At 43.1% G+C, this 17,352-nt stretch overlaps 1 protein-coding gene across 1 annotated transcript in view; it reads left to right on the top strand.

Moving 5' to 3' along the window:
* Positions 1 to 16,798, top strand: part of LOC111153526 (prune homolog 2) — a 204,720-nt gene extending 187,922 nt beyond the window's left edge. Inside the window, exons 17-20 of the mRNA XM_022512580.1 lie at positions 4,248 to 4,346; positions 7,887 to 7,925; positions 12,771 to 12,818; positions 16,751 to 16,798. Coding sequence (XP_022368288.1) covers positions 4,248 to 4,346; positions 7,887 to 7,925; positions 12,771 to 12,818; positions 16,751 to 16,781 — 217 coding nt within the window. The 3' untranslated portion in view covers positions 16,782 to 16,798. The remainder of the gene's footprint in view (positions 1 to 4,247; positions 4,347 to 7,886; positions 7,926 to 12,770; positions 12,819 to 16,750) is intronic.
* Positions 16,799 to 17,352: the final 554 nt, after the last annotated feature.

Raw genomic sequence — 17,352 nt, 5'->3', positions numbered from 1 at the left:
CTTCTGGAGGAAAAAAAAGAAAAGAAAAAAGAAAACAACTGAAAGTTTAAAAACTTTATTTTTTACATAGAATTTCCTGTGCCTTCCAGATCCATCCTTTTGTTCACTGGGCATTTACTGAGATACGGCATTTCTGATACTGCCAACAACCGAGCGGCATCATTCAACCTAGTTTCCCTCCGGCAAAGTTTAGTTCTTTACCATACTGTGTTCAATTGCTTTTAGTATATGTGCTGCCGAAGCAAGCACTGTTCAATTGCTTTTAAAAATAATATGAAATAGGTAAGGCATACAAAAAGCCATTTATTTTAGTAATAGACAATGCTTTGATAGGGGTGTAGGAATCAATGCACACTGAAGAATTATAAAAAGTTTAATGGTAGAGTTTAATGGTGGAGCCTGGGTGGTTCAGTGGGTTAAGCCTCTGCCTTAGGCTCAGGTCATGATCTCAGGGTCCTGGGATCAAGCCCTGCATGAGGCTCTCTGCTCAGGGGGGAGCCTGCTTCCTCCTCTCTCTCTGCCTGCCTCTCTGCCTACTTGTGATCTCTCTCTGTCAAATAAATAAATGAAATATTAAAAAATAAAGTTTAATGGTGGATGCCTGGCTGGCTCAGTCAGTAGAGCACGTGACTCTTACCTCAGGATTGTAAGTTCAAGCCCCACCTTGGATGTTAAGATTACTTAAAAATAGAAAAAAAAATTTTTTGAGTTTAATGGGTAAAAAAAAGTAAACATTAGTGTTCATATTCATTCACTGACATCTATTTAATAGTCTGGGTGTTATAGCTATAAAACAAATAAGTTTCTTGATAAATAACCAAATATTTCTGTAAGAATACCAAAAATAATTACAATTCAATATTAGTTATTGAAGGGAGCTTCAAGATAATAAGTCTAGCAATAATAATAAAATTATAGCAAATAGTATTGTGGTAAATTACAGAAAACAGTGGCTTACATTTATCAAGTATTTTCAGGCATTATTTCATTTACTTATAACAACTGTCCTCTGAAGCAGGGCCTGTTTGCTGTTTCCCTTATATAGGAAACCTCCCTGAGGTTTACGAAGGTCAGATAAATTGTCTACAGCAAGAGCAAGCCAGCCCATTGTGTGACAGATCGGACGGCACACATTTTAGGTTGTGTGAGCCATCTGGTCTCAGGCACAGCTGCTCAGCTCCTGTGCTCGGTCAAAAGCAGTCACGGGCAGCATGTAGGTAAGGACGTGTGGCTGTCTTCCAGGCCACCGTGATACAGGAACACTGAAATTGAATTTCTTAAAAATTTTTACATGCCATAAGGTAGTCTTGTTTTGATATTTTTTCAAATATTTTTTAAAAATGTAAAAACCATTTGTAGCTGGAGAACTGTAAAAAATAGTCAGCAAGCTGGCTTTGGCCCATGGGCTATATAGTTTGCCAACCCCAGGTCTAATGTAATAAAGACTTTGGGCTTTGAACCCAATTGTCCTCCCTGTAAAGAAAACACATTTCAAGCACTTAAACATTGTATCCTACAGGGGGGGCGCCTGGGTGGCTCAGCTGGTTAGGAGACTGCCTTTGGCTCAGGTCATGATCCTGGAGTCCTGGGTTCGAGTCCCACATCGGGCTCCCAGCTCCACGGGGAGTCTGCTTCTCCCTCTGACCTCACCTCTTATGCTCTGTCACTCTGTCTCTCTCTCAAATAAATAATATAAAATTTTTAAAAAAATTGTATCCTACAGTCTCATCCTGTGAGACACTCCTTGAGGATCCCCCTGCGAGTCAGTCTGCATCAGCATAGCCAATTCTTAGACCTGAAAAAAGAGGTCACTAAAATGTATTCTAGGTCTTTTCCTATGATAGAGGTAGATGAGAAATTCATTTTTTTGAAATGTGAAGTGGAGATTGAGAGATTCATTAGCTCCGTTGCTGTCCTGAGGAAGCTCAGGGCCTATAAGTTGGCATAGGCAGACAGGGGAGCAATTACAATGCAGGGTACCACTGAAGCAGGATGGGCGTGTAACTCAGGGCTCAGGGGAGTCTGGGGTAACGGGGAGAGTAGAGGATGAGAGTCTGCATCAAAAGAGGCGTTCCAGAAGAATGAGCCATCAGGGTGAGCTTTGAAGAACCGAGTGGACTGGTTAGCTGACCCCAGGTGGAACCACAGGACTGATTAGCTGAACCCAGGTAGAACCGACAGGACTGATTAGCTGAACCCAGGTAGAACGGACAGGAACAGACTCACCAAGGAGTGTTTGGAGAGCTGTACATTCTAGTGAACATTACCCTGGAGCTGGAGGCTCCCCCCGCCCCCCACGCCATCTTTTATCAGAACCTGAATTTAGGTCAGAACGTCCAGAGGAAGGAAGAGGGTCCTTATCACTGGTGGTGTGTGTTCACCCACAACTTAGCAGCCTACAGGTGACTGTGCGGAGACAAAGTTATTCACGAGTCACAGCCATTAGCCCAGGGTCAAGCTGCAAGTACATGTGAAAGAGAAACAGAGAAATGACCCTGCAGTTGCTTCCTTCTAGAATGCACAGTCGTTGAATGGAGAGGGAGGGGCAGACGGCTCAGCATGGTCAGTAGACTGGGGGAGGTCTTTTCATAGGAAACTCTTCAAGTTCAGGGCTTGGTCAAGTTCCCTTTTGAGTGGAATGATCCATTTTAAAAATTAGTTTGAAATAGTACAGAAATGCCTTCTTCTTATAAAACACCCAATCAGGGGTGCCTGGGTGGCTCGGTTAAGTGACTGCCCTCAGCTCAGGACATGATCCCGGAATCTCGGGACTGAGTCCCACATCGGACTCCCAGCTCCATGGGGAGTCTGCTTCTCCCTCTGACCTTCTCCCCTCTCCTGCTCTCTCTCACTCTCTTTCTCTCTCAAATAAATAAATAAAATCTTTAAAAAAATTTAATCACTAAGAATGAGATCAAGTTTTTCCTTCAGCAACAACCAGTTCTTGTTCCTCCCTCCCTTCCCAGAGGCAAATTCCTAGATTAGTGTCCGCGGTATTTCATGTTGTTTTCTGTACATGTACACACTTCTAACATGATAATGTTTAGATGAGAGCTGTTTGTAATTCAGATTCAGTTACAGAACATGCTTTTGAACACTGGAACATCTGGCATGAACTCTCCAGCTAAAACTTAAAAGAAGAAAAAAACTAAAAATATTTAAGCTAAAACCTTAAGAAGTAAATGAGTTTACATATACTTTAAAAACAGATCAATCTTGGTAAATTCTGAAAGAACCAATGACAAGATTTTTGTTTGGTAAAAACAAATAAGCAAACAAAGCCCAACAAACCATAAACCAATGACTATGGAGAGTGGCAGGAACCCACCGGGCGCCATGTGATGGGTGTTATGAGTGTAGACCGTGGGTGGGGGATGGGTGAAATCAGTGATGGGGAGTAAGGACTGCAGGTGTTTTCAATGAACCCCGGGTGATCTATGGAAGTGTGAATCACTCTATCTATAGTACACCTGAAATGAATTTAACACTGTAGGTTAAAGAACTGGAACTAAAAGAAAAACTTAAAAAAAAAAAAAATTAGTGTAGACTCCAGTCAAACTGCCCGGGTTTGAATCCAGCCTCTACCACTTACTGAAGGTGAGACCTTGAGCAAATACTTAACTAACTCCCTGTGTCTCGAGTTTCCTTATCTTTAAAAACAAAATAATGGGATGCCTGGCTGACTCAGTAGAACATGTGACTCTTGATCTCAAGATTGTGAGTTCAAGTTCAGCCCTATGTGCAGCAGAGTTTATTTAAAATAAATGAAAAAGAATTTTAAAAGACCACTAGGAGCATCTTTTTAAAAGACAGAGAAGAAGGGGCGCCTGGGTGGCTCAGTGGGTTAAAGCCTCTGCCTTCAGCTCAGGTCATGATCCCAGGGTCCTGGGATCAAGCCCCACATCAGGCTCTCTGCTTGGTGGAGAGCCAGCTTCCCCCTCTCTCTCTCTGCCTGCCTCTCTGCCTACTTGTGATCTCTCTGTCGAATAAATAAATTTTAAAAATCTTAAAAAAAAAAAAAAAGAATAGCATCTCCGTCATTAGGCTATAAGAAGAAATAAGTGAGTTAATAAATATAAACCACTTAAAACAATATCTGGCATGTCGTAGCTACTCAAATATGTAGTCTTTCTTTTTCGTAACTGCTGGGCCAAGGTGTTGCATTTTTCAGGATTTGCAAGAAGCAATAGCCTTAGAAGGGATGAAGTAGCCACTAATGGTATCTTTTTTTTCTTTTCTTTTTTTAGTTCAAAATTCAGCAGTAAAATTAAATATGTCAATAGCTTATCAGAACTCAGTGAGCTGATCCCAATGGATTGCATCCATATTCCAGAGAGCATCATCAAGTAAGTCTGGATGGTTTCCAAGATTTGGTGAGAAATACTGCATGTTTGGAGAGGAAGGTTGGGAAAGAACTTTCTGGAATACTAGGAAAATGACATGATCTTCTATTTAAAATAAATTTTAAATGTGTTTTTTCTCATAACCCGTAGAGAACTTTCAGATCCTTTCACACAGTCTTCTCTTGGGGTTATTGGTTATTGCTCACTTCACCTTGAATTTTGCTGCCATTTTGGGGATGGCGTGAAGTTAACATTCATCAGTGAACCTGTCATCTGTGTCTCCCACTCTCACAGACACCGCTGGGTCTGAGCATTTCTTTGGTTTCTTTATTGCCTTAGAGAAAGGAACGTACCCACATGACCCTGGGAAAAGGGGAGGGGGGAGGCTACCGTTTCTCTGTTTTGCCCTACATCCTTTTCTTTCATGGTTCCCTTCAGGTGAAAGGTAAGGCAGAGTGGTAGGTGGCGTGGTTAGGGAGGAACCCCTTCCTCAGGACAGGGTACTGTAGCTGCAGCCTCTCGGGAGCAAGCATGGAGACTGAAGGTCACTGAATCATGCTGTGAAAATAATGAGCAACAATGAATACCAACCACCTGGAGCTGAGACTTAAAAATAGGGATACTGACAAATGAACCCTCCTTTTGGTTCATTGTTGCAAAGAACCATTGTTTTCTGTGGATTGTGCTTTTCTTCCACTGTGTCTGATTCACTCGCGTTTTTTTATTTGCTTAAAAGTGGGAGGAATTTAACCATGAGCTCAAAGAGAACAGATAAGGATACCACCCCCCCAACCCTGGCCCCTTCTTCCTCCATAAGATGGATAGCAAAATGGGCATCCCGATTTGCACTTCCAAAAAAGAGTCCCTTGACTAGAAAAATTAGATTAAAAAAAAAGAAAAAATTGGAAGGAAAGGACTCACATTTAGTGGCAATGCTCTGTGGGGCATAGACATGCTTATTTATATTACGTGTTTAATCTCCACAGTAAACCCCCTTCTACACATCGAGGAAGCTAATAGTAAAGAAACGTTACTTAGGCAAAGTGTAAGTAGGAGCAAGGATGAGATGGAACTAGAATTCACCCCTAGGTCAGCCTGGCACCGGAATTCCCATCCCCTTTTCTAGTAGTTTCCTTGACCTCCCTTAATTTATCTGTCTGAAGTCAAAGCTCAGAAACAAATGCATTTGGTTTTCCTTGTGCTGATTCGAGGTGAACACAGGATAGTGATTTGGCTCAGAACTGCCCGTTAGCTCAGCCGAATCAAGCAGTGTTTCTATCATTGTAACCATGGCTTCGATGCTCATCAGCTTATGGGCCTCCCATACCCAGTCTACCTCACCGCTCTGTCCTGCTGCCTCAGAAAGGTGCATCCCCATCTCCAGAGCTACTCCTACTCTTTAAAAAAAAAAAAAAGTAACTGAGGGGCATCTGGGTGACTCAGGCGGTTAAGTGTCTGGAAAAAGAGAAGGGAATGGGTGTTGGAGACTTAGCATTAGATCTGAATCTTCCTCTTGTCCCCCGAAGTCTCTAAGACTTCAGGCAACCTATTAAAACTCCATGTCTCAGTTGCAGCACCCAGAAAATGGGGAAGTAGGGGGCGATTCATAGAAAGGTCCCAAGGATTGAATGACAATGTACGTAATGCCTTCAGGAAGCCTCCTGGCCTCAGTTGGCAGTCCAGAATGTTATTTATCATACTGATGTTGCTGTTAGGGATGATCATATGGGACCATTTAAATAAGAAGTTAAACATGTCCGGGGCACTTTTCATTCATCGCCACCCATCATTTTTCAAAGGTTCCCATTCAGGAGAAGTTTCTTCAAGGGGAAGGGTTCTGTCTGGAAGAAATTGACAACCATCTTTGTCCTCCCTGTACCTCCATGTTTTCTCCTGTCTTGTGCAATCCGTGTTCTCTGCATGTCCTTTCTGCCGCTTTTGTTCCTGGCCACCCTTGTCTCATTTTCACGTTATGCCATTTTTAAATTGATACAAGCCATGGCCCCTTCCTGTTACTGAGTAACAGTCAGGGAGTTTGGTCTTGGTCAATCCCAAAACCAGTATTCAGCTAGGCTGGAGCCTGTCATCAAAGGGCTTAAATGAAAGAAAAACGTGCCCAATCTGGAATCCGATTTCTCGTCACTGATTACAGTCAATTCTTGTTATTTGTGGTAGTGCTGTTCTAGAACCCTGAGTGGCAAATACCGAACCGTTGTTCCTAGGGGAAATCCGAGGCTAGATTTCTGCAAGCATCTGGTGAATTTTCATGAGCCAGTTAACGCATATAACTTGCTCTCTGTGTGTTTCTGTTTAAAGACACCATATCTGATATACATTGTTGACTCACTAACATTGAATTCACGACCAACAGCGCCGTAACTCCTGCCTAAACAAAGCCTCTGTAACACACATACATTCTCCATAAGGCTCCTCACAGCCTTCCTGTACTGGGGAACACCAACCAGCGCCTAAGCACTATGCTTAGACTAAGGCCGTGTTAAGCGAAATCACCAAGAAAAAGCACAAACAAGGAAAACATGGCACTAAAGAGATGGCCGATAGAATGCCTATTGACAGCACGAGAGCCTTGTCTTGTTCGACCTCAGCTGGGAACGTGCACAGCAAGGGACTCAAATGTTTTGCCATCAGCGAAAGTCAGCAAGTGACCACAAAGGTGCCACGGTGTTCATTCTGGGGTTACAGATAAACATTTCATAAATAGGCAAATTTGCAAACACAGTATCTGCAAATAATGAGGACTGGCTGTCTATCATTACGAATTCTAAATCATCGATTATATCCAATGAAAATAAGTCTTCTCCCCAAAGGCAATTTGATTATTCTTGGGGGGCGTGGAGGGGGGTTAGGCTTTTGCTCTCGTGTGTTGACTGTTCTTTAAACCACGTGTACCTGACATTTTCTCCATCGGTGTGCTCGTTCTCCTCAATGCATTCATTTTTTGTCTCATAAGGTACGATGAAGAGAGATCTTATAAGAGAAGTGTGAGGTAAAATCTCCCGAGCTACAGTTCACGCTGGACCCTCTGTGTGTGTGCACCAGTGTCCTCCTCGTGGGTGACCTCAACATGCTACCAGAGCGAGAGGTCATTCTATCCGTCCCTTGTAGTCTACCATTCTGGATCTTTGTCTTGTGTGTAAAGCTGTTGAGGTCAGCCTGATCTGCAAGCGGAACCCACTAAATCCAATCTGCCCTTGACCTGGCCCAGGCTGCTAAAGCTCTAACTCTACCCAACAGACTGATGTGGATGTTTTCGGCTTTATCCAGCCCGCATGTTTCTCACCTCTTTGCAACTTGTATATCTACCTTTAGGAAGGACTTTGCAAAGTAAACACACAGAAACACCGAAGGGGAGGACATGGCACCATGTCTAACAGGAGGAGCCTGTCTCGGTGCTCCAAAGGATGGTTTCTAACAGCACATACGCTCCACTTATGTTTGGCTCCGCTTTGCCGGGTGACTGTCTCACGCTGTGCTTGCTTCTTTTTTGTTTCTTTTCTACACCGATAATTTTTGCTCGTGCAGACTGGACGAAGAACTGAGGGAAGCATCAGAAGCAGCTAAGTAAGACTTGGTTTTCGTTTAGCAGCTGGCGTGATGTTGGCTTGCATTTCAGGAATGAGTTGGGAGGACGTGCATGCCTGGTGTTTTAGTCCTGCATCCTGAAAATAATGCTGCACTTGAAATCTTCCCTTTGTCCCACCATAGATACAATTTCTGGTATTCCCACCACCGTCTATTTTCCCCTGGGATCTTGGTTATCTTAAGGAATGCCTTTGTTACTGTGGTTTCTTTCTTTTTTTTTTTTTTTTAATGTACATGCAATTTTTGGCACCACAGCCCAGGAACACATCACAGGCTTTGCCACATAACATAACATCACATGATTGTTAGATATTTTGAGGCCAACAAAAAGCTCACTAATTCATACTAATGGAGAGAAATGATGACATGTCGAAATTTGGAATATTTTTCTAGAACCAGTTTCGCCACTCTCCAAGATCTTTTTAAGCACGTTATTTAGTGACCTGGAAGTACTGCTTAACAAAACAATGCTTCTGAGCTACTTGGATGAATAGGAAAATGATCATTACTTGCTATTATTAATTTTCAGAAAGGCAAAAATCTTAACTTTAATGCAACTATGAAATGAATATATGCCAGTGATTTTATTCAACTAATTATTTAATGAAGGAACCAGTGAAGTGTTAAAACCAGTTCAAAGAACATTTAGGAAACTAGATTTCATTGGGTGATTTATCAAGGAATGTTAGGATAAGATTATTGGTTTAGGGGTGCCTGGGTGGCTCCGTGGGTTAAGCCTCTGCTTTCGGCTCAAGTCATAATCTGAGGGTCCTGGGATCTAGCCCTACATCAGGCTCTCTGCTCAGCAGGGAGCCTGCTCTCCCCGAACCCCCCCCCCACTCTGGCTTCCTCTCTGCCTACTTGTGATCTCTGTCTGTCAAATAAATAAATAAAATCTTTAAAAAAAATTATTGGTTTAGATACAAAATGGATCAGTGTCCAGCAGGAAAATAAACTGTAAGGATTGTGTTTTCCACTGGACAGAAATTATTTGCATCTCTGTTGGACAGAAATTGTACAAGTTAACCTCTGCCCCCAAATAGCCCATAGACAGAAAATCAACTCAGCATTGCTTTGAAAGAAACCCCAGTAATTTCCTCTTCTTATTTCCAAGTTCAAAAACTAATTTTTCTGACCCGATGTGTCAAATGTAAACGAGCACTATTTGGAATGTTTACTATATTAAAGCTTCTCCATTTAAAATGTTGCTTACACTGTTAAATTCTATAACTATTTCCCATTTTAAAAGATATTGCAAAAAGAGAAACCCAGGCAACGTCCAAACAGCTACAAATTCTGAATAAATAAGCTTTTATTTTCTGTATGAGTATAAATGCCCATTCCTCCTGAGAACAATCCATTAAGATTTTTTTTTCCTACAGCACATTTTCATTGCAGGTAATCTCTAGAATTATTTGTCTGTAGAGCTGGTCTTTCGGGTTAAAATTCAAGGAAAAGGGCAACTTGGCTGACTCAGAAAAGCATGCTATTCTTCATTTCAGGGCTGTGAGTTCAAGCCCTGCATTAGGCATAGAGCTCACTTTAAAAAAAAAAAAAAAAGAAGAAGACTGAAGTTAATTAATTAATTAATTAAAGGAAAGATTTTTGCCTTAGAAACATTGGCATTAATGTAGTTTCCTATTACAATATTCCTATCTTTTAGTTTTCTTTCAAGATAACGGACACCCCTTTACACTTAACAATACTCAAAAGTATTTGAATTTCTACTCTAACAGAATCTTTTCAGTCTCTGACTCAAACCAGAAGTTGGAAAAGAAAGGAAGAAATTAGGAACAAAGGACCCAGATGTTGGCGTAGCAGGCCCTGTTAACATCTATCTGCACTCAATTTGCATGGTGTCATGAGATTCCCCAGAGACAGAAAGAGCAATGAGTTTCTCTTTCAAATTATTTTTTTAAGGATGATCACATTTATAAAATTAAGGAGGTGTTATCGAGACTAAAGATTGAGGAGAGGGGCGCCTGGGTGGCTCAGTGGGTTAAAGCCTCTGCTTTCGGCTCAGGTCGTGATTTCAGGGTCCAGGTCCAGAGCCCCGCATCAGGCTCTCTGCTCAGCAGGGAGCCTGCTTCCCCTCTCCCTCTGCCTGCCTCTCTGTGTCCTTGTGACCTCTCTCTGTCAAATAAATAAATTAAATCTTAAAAAAAAAAAAAAAAAAAGATTGAGGAGAGGAAAAACAATAATTTTCCCGCCAAACCCATTATAAACTCATATTGCCATGTTCTTTCCTTATTACCATAAATCTTGCCTCCTTCGATAGACTTTCCCTCCCTCCATATTTCTGCCCTTCCTGCTATCATTTTGGGTTTATTGTGTAGCTTTCTCTTCCGTCCTCTCTGATCTTTCCCTCTCTTCTCTTCCCCACCCCCTCACACTCCCTCCCCAGGCATCCACTTGGTGTCGGGTGGTCCTGAGATGATTTGATCTCCTCCCCAACGGAAGCACCAAGCATGCCTAGTACATATAATAGATGCTCCGTAAATTTCCGTTGCGTAAATTGATGAATGTGCATAAAATTAAGTTCATCACTGCGGAGCAGTGGTTCTCAGACTTGGCTGCGCAGCAGAATCACCTGGAGCACTTGCTCCGACATGGTGTCTCCAGGCTCGGCTCAGAGCTCCTGAGTTGGCAGGCCCGAGAGTCTGTAATTCTGTCCCATTCCCATGATGCCAAGGCTGCCCGGCTGAGGACCACGCTCTGAGAATCTGCACCTCTTGGGAGTCTTTGCTCTTGCTAGGGGTTCAGTGGGTAAGCTGCCTGTCTGAACCCCCCTCTAGCTGATCCTCCTTCTTTTGATGGTGACATTACATGCGTGAGGACTTGAAATACATTTGCCCATTTGAAAATGTAAGGGGAAAGAACTTTACTCTGTTGGCCCCACAGATGACTGCAATGCCTGTAAACCTAACCATTTCAGCCTACTAACTACAGCTCCTTAACTACCTTTCGGCCTCTGAAGTGGCTCCCACGTCCTTGGACAGACTCTGTAGGATGATTTGGGGATTCAGAAAACATGATCACTGCAACCTATGGTTAGGGTCTAGAAACCAGGTAACCCAGGTTCTTTCTATTAAGACACACCTTGTCCTTCCTTGTGACCTCTACTTAAAAGCTTCAGGCTGGTTCTAACCAAAGGCAAACATCTACCTTGTCAGGGAACGAAACCTGTCTTTCTGCTGTTTTGCTTTATTTTCAAACGTTCATCTTTTCCCCCATGTACTCACACACCACCTCTTAGCTGGCTTTCAGAAGGTGATTTCTTCAAGCTGACTTATGCTTTCCTTAAAACTTGACATCTGTACAAGAAGGAAAATACATGGGGGGGACTAGTTGTGTATAGAGAGCCATGCTTATTCTGAAAATGGTAAAGAATCCATCAGCCGCCTTTGAATGACAGTATTAAATGGATTGCAAATTGCTGTTTTCATTGGAAGGATTACGCAAAATTAAAAGAGAAAAAAAAAACCAGAAAAGCTAGATTCAGAAGAATGCCTGTTCTTGATTCCATTCCAGCTTCGCTAGGTTTTCTAGCCTACTCTCAACACTTGCCTCACTGTCCCTGTTCACTCAAGTTACCAAATAGCGTCCATAAAAATACCTGACCACCAGGGAGAAGGGTCCGGGGTGGGGAGGGAGGTGGTCTGTCCTTCCCAGGGAGATCGCCTTCCACGATCTCAACTAAATGCCTGATGTGAGTAACTGACCCTCGTATGTTCAAAAGGATGTATTATCTAATGAAAGAATTCACATTAGAAAAGGAACTCTTTCATTTAAAAAGAGCGTAGAGGGGCTCCTGGGTGGCTCAGTCGGTTGAGCATCTGACTCTTGGTTTTGGCTCAGGCCATGATCTCAGGGTCCTGAGATTGAGCCCCAGGTCTGGCTCCATGCTGAGCATGGGTCTGCTTGAGGTTTTCTCCCCCTCCCCAGCTTCCCCTTCTGCTCCTTCCCCTACTCTCATGCTCTCACTTTCTCTTTCTCTCTCTCTCTCTTTCTAAGATAAATAAGTAAAATGTTTTTTAAAAAGATAATAAAATCTCTTTAAATAGTTTGTTTGTCAATCCAATAGGACCAGAGGGGTGAAAGTAAAAGTTGAAATGTACTAATCAGAAAGTAATATAAAACACATGTGAAATTTGCTTACAGAGGAATCCCACCAACACGGAAGATCAGAAGCAGCTAATATTACACCAAAAGCACAAACACTTTCATACATCATAAGAAAACTCATTTCCTTATTTCATATAGTTACATTTTTCTTTTTGGACACATCCAGTTTAGGTTAATCTTAGGATTCACTCCTATTACCTAAACACAGCTCAGCGGTATAGTAGTAAGTGTCCTATTATTTCTCTGTAACAGGGAAAGCTGACACTGGCATTTTTTCTTCTAGTGTCTAGGAAAACCCTCATTCTTGTGCAAAGTGAAAATTAACTTTTCGTGTGCAAATAAAATTAGGCTGCTTGAGAGGGACTGTCCTTTGTGTATAAAGTATGTTATTTGGGTTCCAAATAAAAATTTGCAATAGCATGCTCTCTGAATAAGACAGATTGAAAAGTCTGGAAAAAGTAACAAGACCAGAAGAGACCCCTGGAGCGGTTTGAAATTTCAGTCTTCCTTTTATGCTTCTAAATCATGGGCCGTTCGTTTTGAAACCAATGGTAAAAGAATCAGGTGCAGCTTTGTTCCACATTAGCAATGAGACAACATCAAACAGTTTAATATGCCCGTGTCTGGTGTGCTTTCAAAGTGGTAACAGTGCAGAAAATGTTTACCTGCTCCCTATTTTGTTTTTCTCCTTGCACTCAGAACTAGCTGCCTTTACAATGATCCAGAAATGTCTTCCATGGAGAAGGAGTAAGAATTCACCATCCATAACATCTGTGTGGTGACTGGTAGCCTTGTATGGCTGGGCTCTGAAAGAAAACAAAAATACACCAAGGATTGGGTAAACTCTGTTCAGATGTTCAGCTCTCAGGTTCTCTACTTCTCACATCAGAACCTTGCAAGAGAAGTGTGCCAGCTTCACACCGTCTCTTTCGTGATCACTATTACATTCCTTAAAGACAGCTTAAATCTAGTTGGCATTCCATTTTCTGATCCAAAAATGAGCAGAAAAGGAATATTAGAGCCAGATGTGAGAGCATTTGGGCAGGAGGAATGCAACTCAGCTTTCCGAATTACATCATCTATTTTAATTAGTGAAAGTTGGCCCTTCCTTTTGAACTTCCTATTTTGGCAGAGGGGGAGAAGAGGTCCTTGTTTGGAAAATTCCAGGAGACAGTGGAGTCTGGATGAAGCTTTAGGAATGAGCTAGTCCAGGTGGCCTCATCCTGGGAGAAATGGAAATCAAACACGTAGTGAGTGCTGACCCCTAGCCCGGGTCTGTGTGAAAAGCCTCAGGCATGTTACCTGACTTTTAGCCTCAAGATAAGCCTACGAGGTACATTTTACAGCTGTGGAAAGAGTGGCGTAGAGAGATGATCGGACCTGTCCCACGTTTTACAGTTGTAAAAATGTCCCAGAGCTGGGAATTGGAGTCTGTAGTTCCAGAGCCAGTGGTTTTGAAATCTGAGAGAGGTGGTCATCCTTCTGGAATTGCTGTGCAGCCTCTGATCTAGCTTCGGTTAGACTGGAGAAGGACAAACTTAGTTGCCTAAGGGAACAGACTTGTCAGTTTCAGGGATTGAAGTCTGCTCCTCCCAGGGAACCTTGCCCTCCAACCGAGGGCTGCTGCTCCGATCTGAGTTGTGGGGAATTGAACGCAGTCCTTCCCGGGAATTCAGGAGGGGCAAAGATGGGACTTAAACATGTCCGCTACTGTGTTGTGTTCTCTTTGGACCTCCTTTCCCTCAAGGTCCGAAGCAAGGATGGAAAATCACAGGGCAGCCCCTCTGCGGGGGCTGCGACAACCTGACAGTTTAAGGCAGTTTATGGACCAAAAGCCCAGAGAGAAGGTCCCCACAAAAGAGTAAAGAACGAAGGCCATAAGGGGACCTTTGGAAATCTCACAGCTATTTTTCTGAAGGTTTCACCTGTCCCACCTCTTTGAGATGAAGGCAACAGTTGCTTCAAGCAAACTGCTACACCCAAGTTCTGCAACGCGAAAACAGTCCCTTTGGCCACCTTCATTCGTCCGCAAATTTCCTCTCCCTCCGCAAAACAGCGCCCCCTAGAGCAGAGTCCTAGGCCTGCAGTTCACCCGCCGCGCGGAGGGCTTGTCGCTCGCCGGCCCAGGCTGTGACATCTGCGGGCTTACCCACTCCTCCGCCTGTCCTGTGTTCGGCTCCTTGTTTGTATGTAGGGCTCATGGGGTTGCGGGGAGGGCAAAGCACTGCTTTCTGTTTGGGTTCATGGCAGGGCGGGGCACGGGGGAGGGAGGGGATGCTGCAAAGGATAATGTTACTTCCCACTTCTTAGAACAGACTCCACCTCGCTTCCGTTTTCTGCAGCCCTGTCTTTCCCAAGCCCTTGTCGGGCACCTGATCCCAGCGCAAAGGAGGAGATCCAGACTGGGGGCAAGAGTGGCCAAGTTCTTACTCTCACTTCTAGCCCTGGATTTCTGGCTTTCGTTAGTATAAGAATAAGGGGCTTCATTTACCTTTGGCTCCTGCGTGGAAGCATTTTACCCCTTCTGTAGTGAATATATGGAATGGACGACCTGTAAAGGCTGTTTCAAGTAGCTCAGTCAAGCCAAGATTCAAATGAAATGTGGCCCTCTCCTCTCCCTTTAGAGAAAGTTGGCGAAGTTACGCCTATACCCCATCTGCCTACAGAAAACACAAGTGTCTGTGTTGAACATTTAACAATATTGTCGGATACTTTGTGAGGAACCTCGTTTGACACATCTGAGAAGCCAAAACGGCCTGTAGTTTCAATGTCTCCCTGGAAAGTTGCTTATAGAAGTCTCAGCCCCCCTGCCCACAAGGGAGGAATATTCCTTTTGTATTGTAATTCTGATTCAAGGTAAAATTTTCCCCCAAAGCCTTCTGTTTTCAAAAGTATCTCTCCAGGTGCTTGTCTCCTCCCCTTTCAAGTTTGGATTTTATTTGTCCGTTCGTGTCCTAAAACTTGTGTATGCTTTTAAGATATTTTTACATAAATAAAAAGTGTATCCGATCCGGGGGATGTGGTGCTGTTTGGAGAAGCTTCAATTAGGAGGATTGCTGGTACCTTCATTGGTCCCACAGGACAACTGATGTCTCCAAAATTAATCATCATGTGGTTTCCTGTGTTTACTCAAAAATCGTCCATTTTTTACTATCTCTGGCTTCTTCCATAAACTGCGTAAATAGGTTTTGGTGTTCCAGCTTTTTGTTTACCAAGAGTTGAAGGGATATATTTCTAGAACCCAAGAAGGTTTACCAGAAAGTCAGCGTGGGGGCGACTGGCTGACTCAGTGAAGCATGTGACCCTTGATTTTGAGATCGTGAGTTCAAGCCCCACAAGAGATGTGGAGATTACTTAAAAATAAAATCTTAAAAAAAAAAAAAAAAGTGGAAAATGAGGTATTTCAGAACAGGCATCCTGGTGTAAGTGTTCTGTTTGTTTGTTCTTGGATTTTTATCAGGGCCCCTTTCAAAAATACCCTGTACTACTGCTAGTATTCTGCAGCAACTAAAGTTCCTACTCCTCCTTACAATTGAAAACACTTGAGACTGAATCCTTAGCAAGGCTTGAGAGCGGTAGGAGTACTCTATCTTACAGATACAGACATAGACATTTAGGCAAGATAGGTAACTCAGCCAAGGCCCCACTCTAATAATGGTAGCATTGAGGGCATTTCAAAGGAAAGCCATTTTGCACTCCTATACCCTAAACGGGCAGGCAGCCTGGGTTACCAGTGGCTTTATTGCAAAGCTGCACAAAGGAACCCATACAGATCCCACCAGCAAAACACAGGAGACTGTGCCGTGTGCAGATGGAAGGGCCAGGAAGTCCGGTCCCCGCGAAATCCACAGATATTTCCCATATCACCCCTTTCAAAGGGTGTTTTTCTTTGTTCATGGCTGAAATTCTTCTTTGGAGCATCCTGGCCGGAGCTTGCTTCTCTGGTAGGTGCCAGGAAGTTGTGACAGGCTCCCTAACAGGCAGTAGAGAGTGGCCCCAGGAGGTCTTCAAGTTTTTTTCTAGATAATTGGGAACCCACAAGACTTTCTTAAAAACAACCTTATCTTCGGTTATAAGAATCCATCTCAATCAAGTAGGCTAACCCCTTTCAAACAAATTCTTTGGCTCTAGAAAGCATTGTGGTTTGATTTTTATTTGGTGTTTTGTTTGGGGGTTTTTGGGTTTTGTTTTATTTTTTGTTGGTTTTGTTTGTTTGTTTGTTTCATTGTTGACCCCTTTCGTGCAATGCAGCACTTATCAGATGTTATTTACTTCAGGCAGATGGTGGATTTGCCCCACAAGAGAAGGCCGTTTACTAGAAAATAGGTAGATCCCTTATTCCCCAAATGCAATAATGTTCCCTAGTCCACTTCAGAAACGAGCCCTCACACGTGTCTGTTGCCTCCCTAGATCATTTCAAGAGGTGTAAAATGCTTCCAGAAACAGCTTTGTAAAAAAATAAACAGATTCCACATTTTAGAGAAAGCCTTGACAACGGGGGTTGTGGGGGGAGGTTGTGACTTACCAGGTTCTTCTGGCATAAGAGACTTGCATGATTTATTTTCAGTAAGTCCTTTGAGGGGAAAAAAAAAAAAAAGCAAACACCTGCCACTCCAAATCATCCCTAAATGTTTTGTATTGAGTTTCTCATTGTTTTCTTCCTTTTCTTCCCCCCTAAGTATTGACCTGAAGCTAAAAGGAAAGCCCTAGTTGGCCGGGCTTGGAAGAAGAGGATTCTCTCCTGCTTCACGATTCTGCTGTAGCCCATCCACCCAGAGGACGTGGGGCGAATGCTGCTACTTTCCACTTTGCACTACCTGGTGCCATTCTAAATTTCTAAGGGGAAAAACAGTAAGGGAATTTGTTTACTCTTCACGTATTTTATGAAATTGTGTGTATTTTCCTATTTTGCCAGTTACGTGCCTCAAAGATTTCAGTTGAACCCTAGCAAGACAATAGGACCTTCCGTTCCAATATCCTGTTAACCCTTGGTGCGCTGTATCTCCTCTCTTAGACTGGTCTTGACCGATCAGATACCTTCTGTCCGCTCTTAATCATGAGCGGGTTCGTTTCCGGAGATTAGCTGGATTTCTCCTTGGTGATCATTTTAGGTTTAAAACACCTGGGGCTCGCCACTCCCCAGGCAAGTTGTCCCCCATGGAACTCCGCCTTTAAAACCCTCGGCTCGCTTAACACGGCTGTAACCAGATTCAGGTGTGAAGTCACCATCAGCTGAGTGTACCCCCTTGGGTCTTGCCCCATGAATCGTCTCTAACGTCTC

This window comes from Enhydra lutris, unplaced genomic scaffold (assembly GCF_002288905.1).
Source record: "Enhydra lutris kenyoni isolate GAN:26980312 unplaced genomic scaffold, ASM228890v2 scaffoldscaffold33, whole genome shotgun sequence".
NCBI lineage: Eukaryota > Metazoa > Chordata > Mammalia > Carnivora > Mustelidae > Enhydra > Enhydra lutris.
Note: the sequence above shows the minus strand (reverse complement) of the source record. Positions and strands in the feature narration are given on the sequence as shown.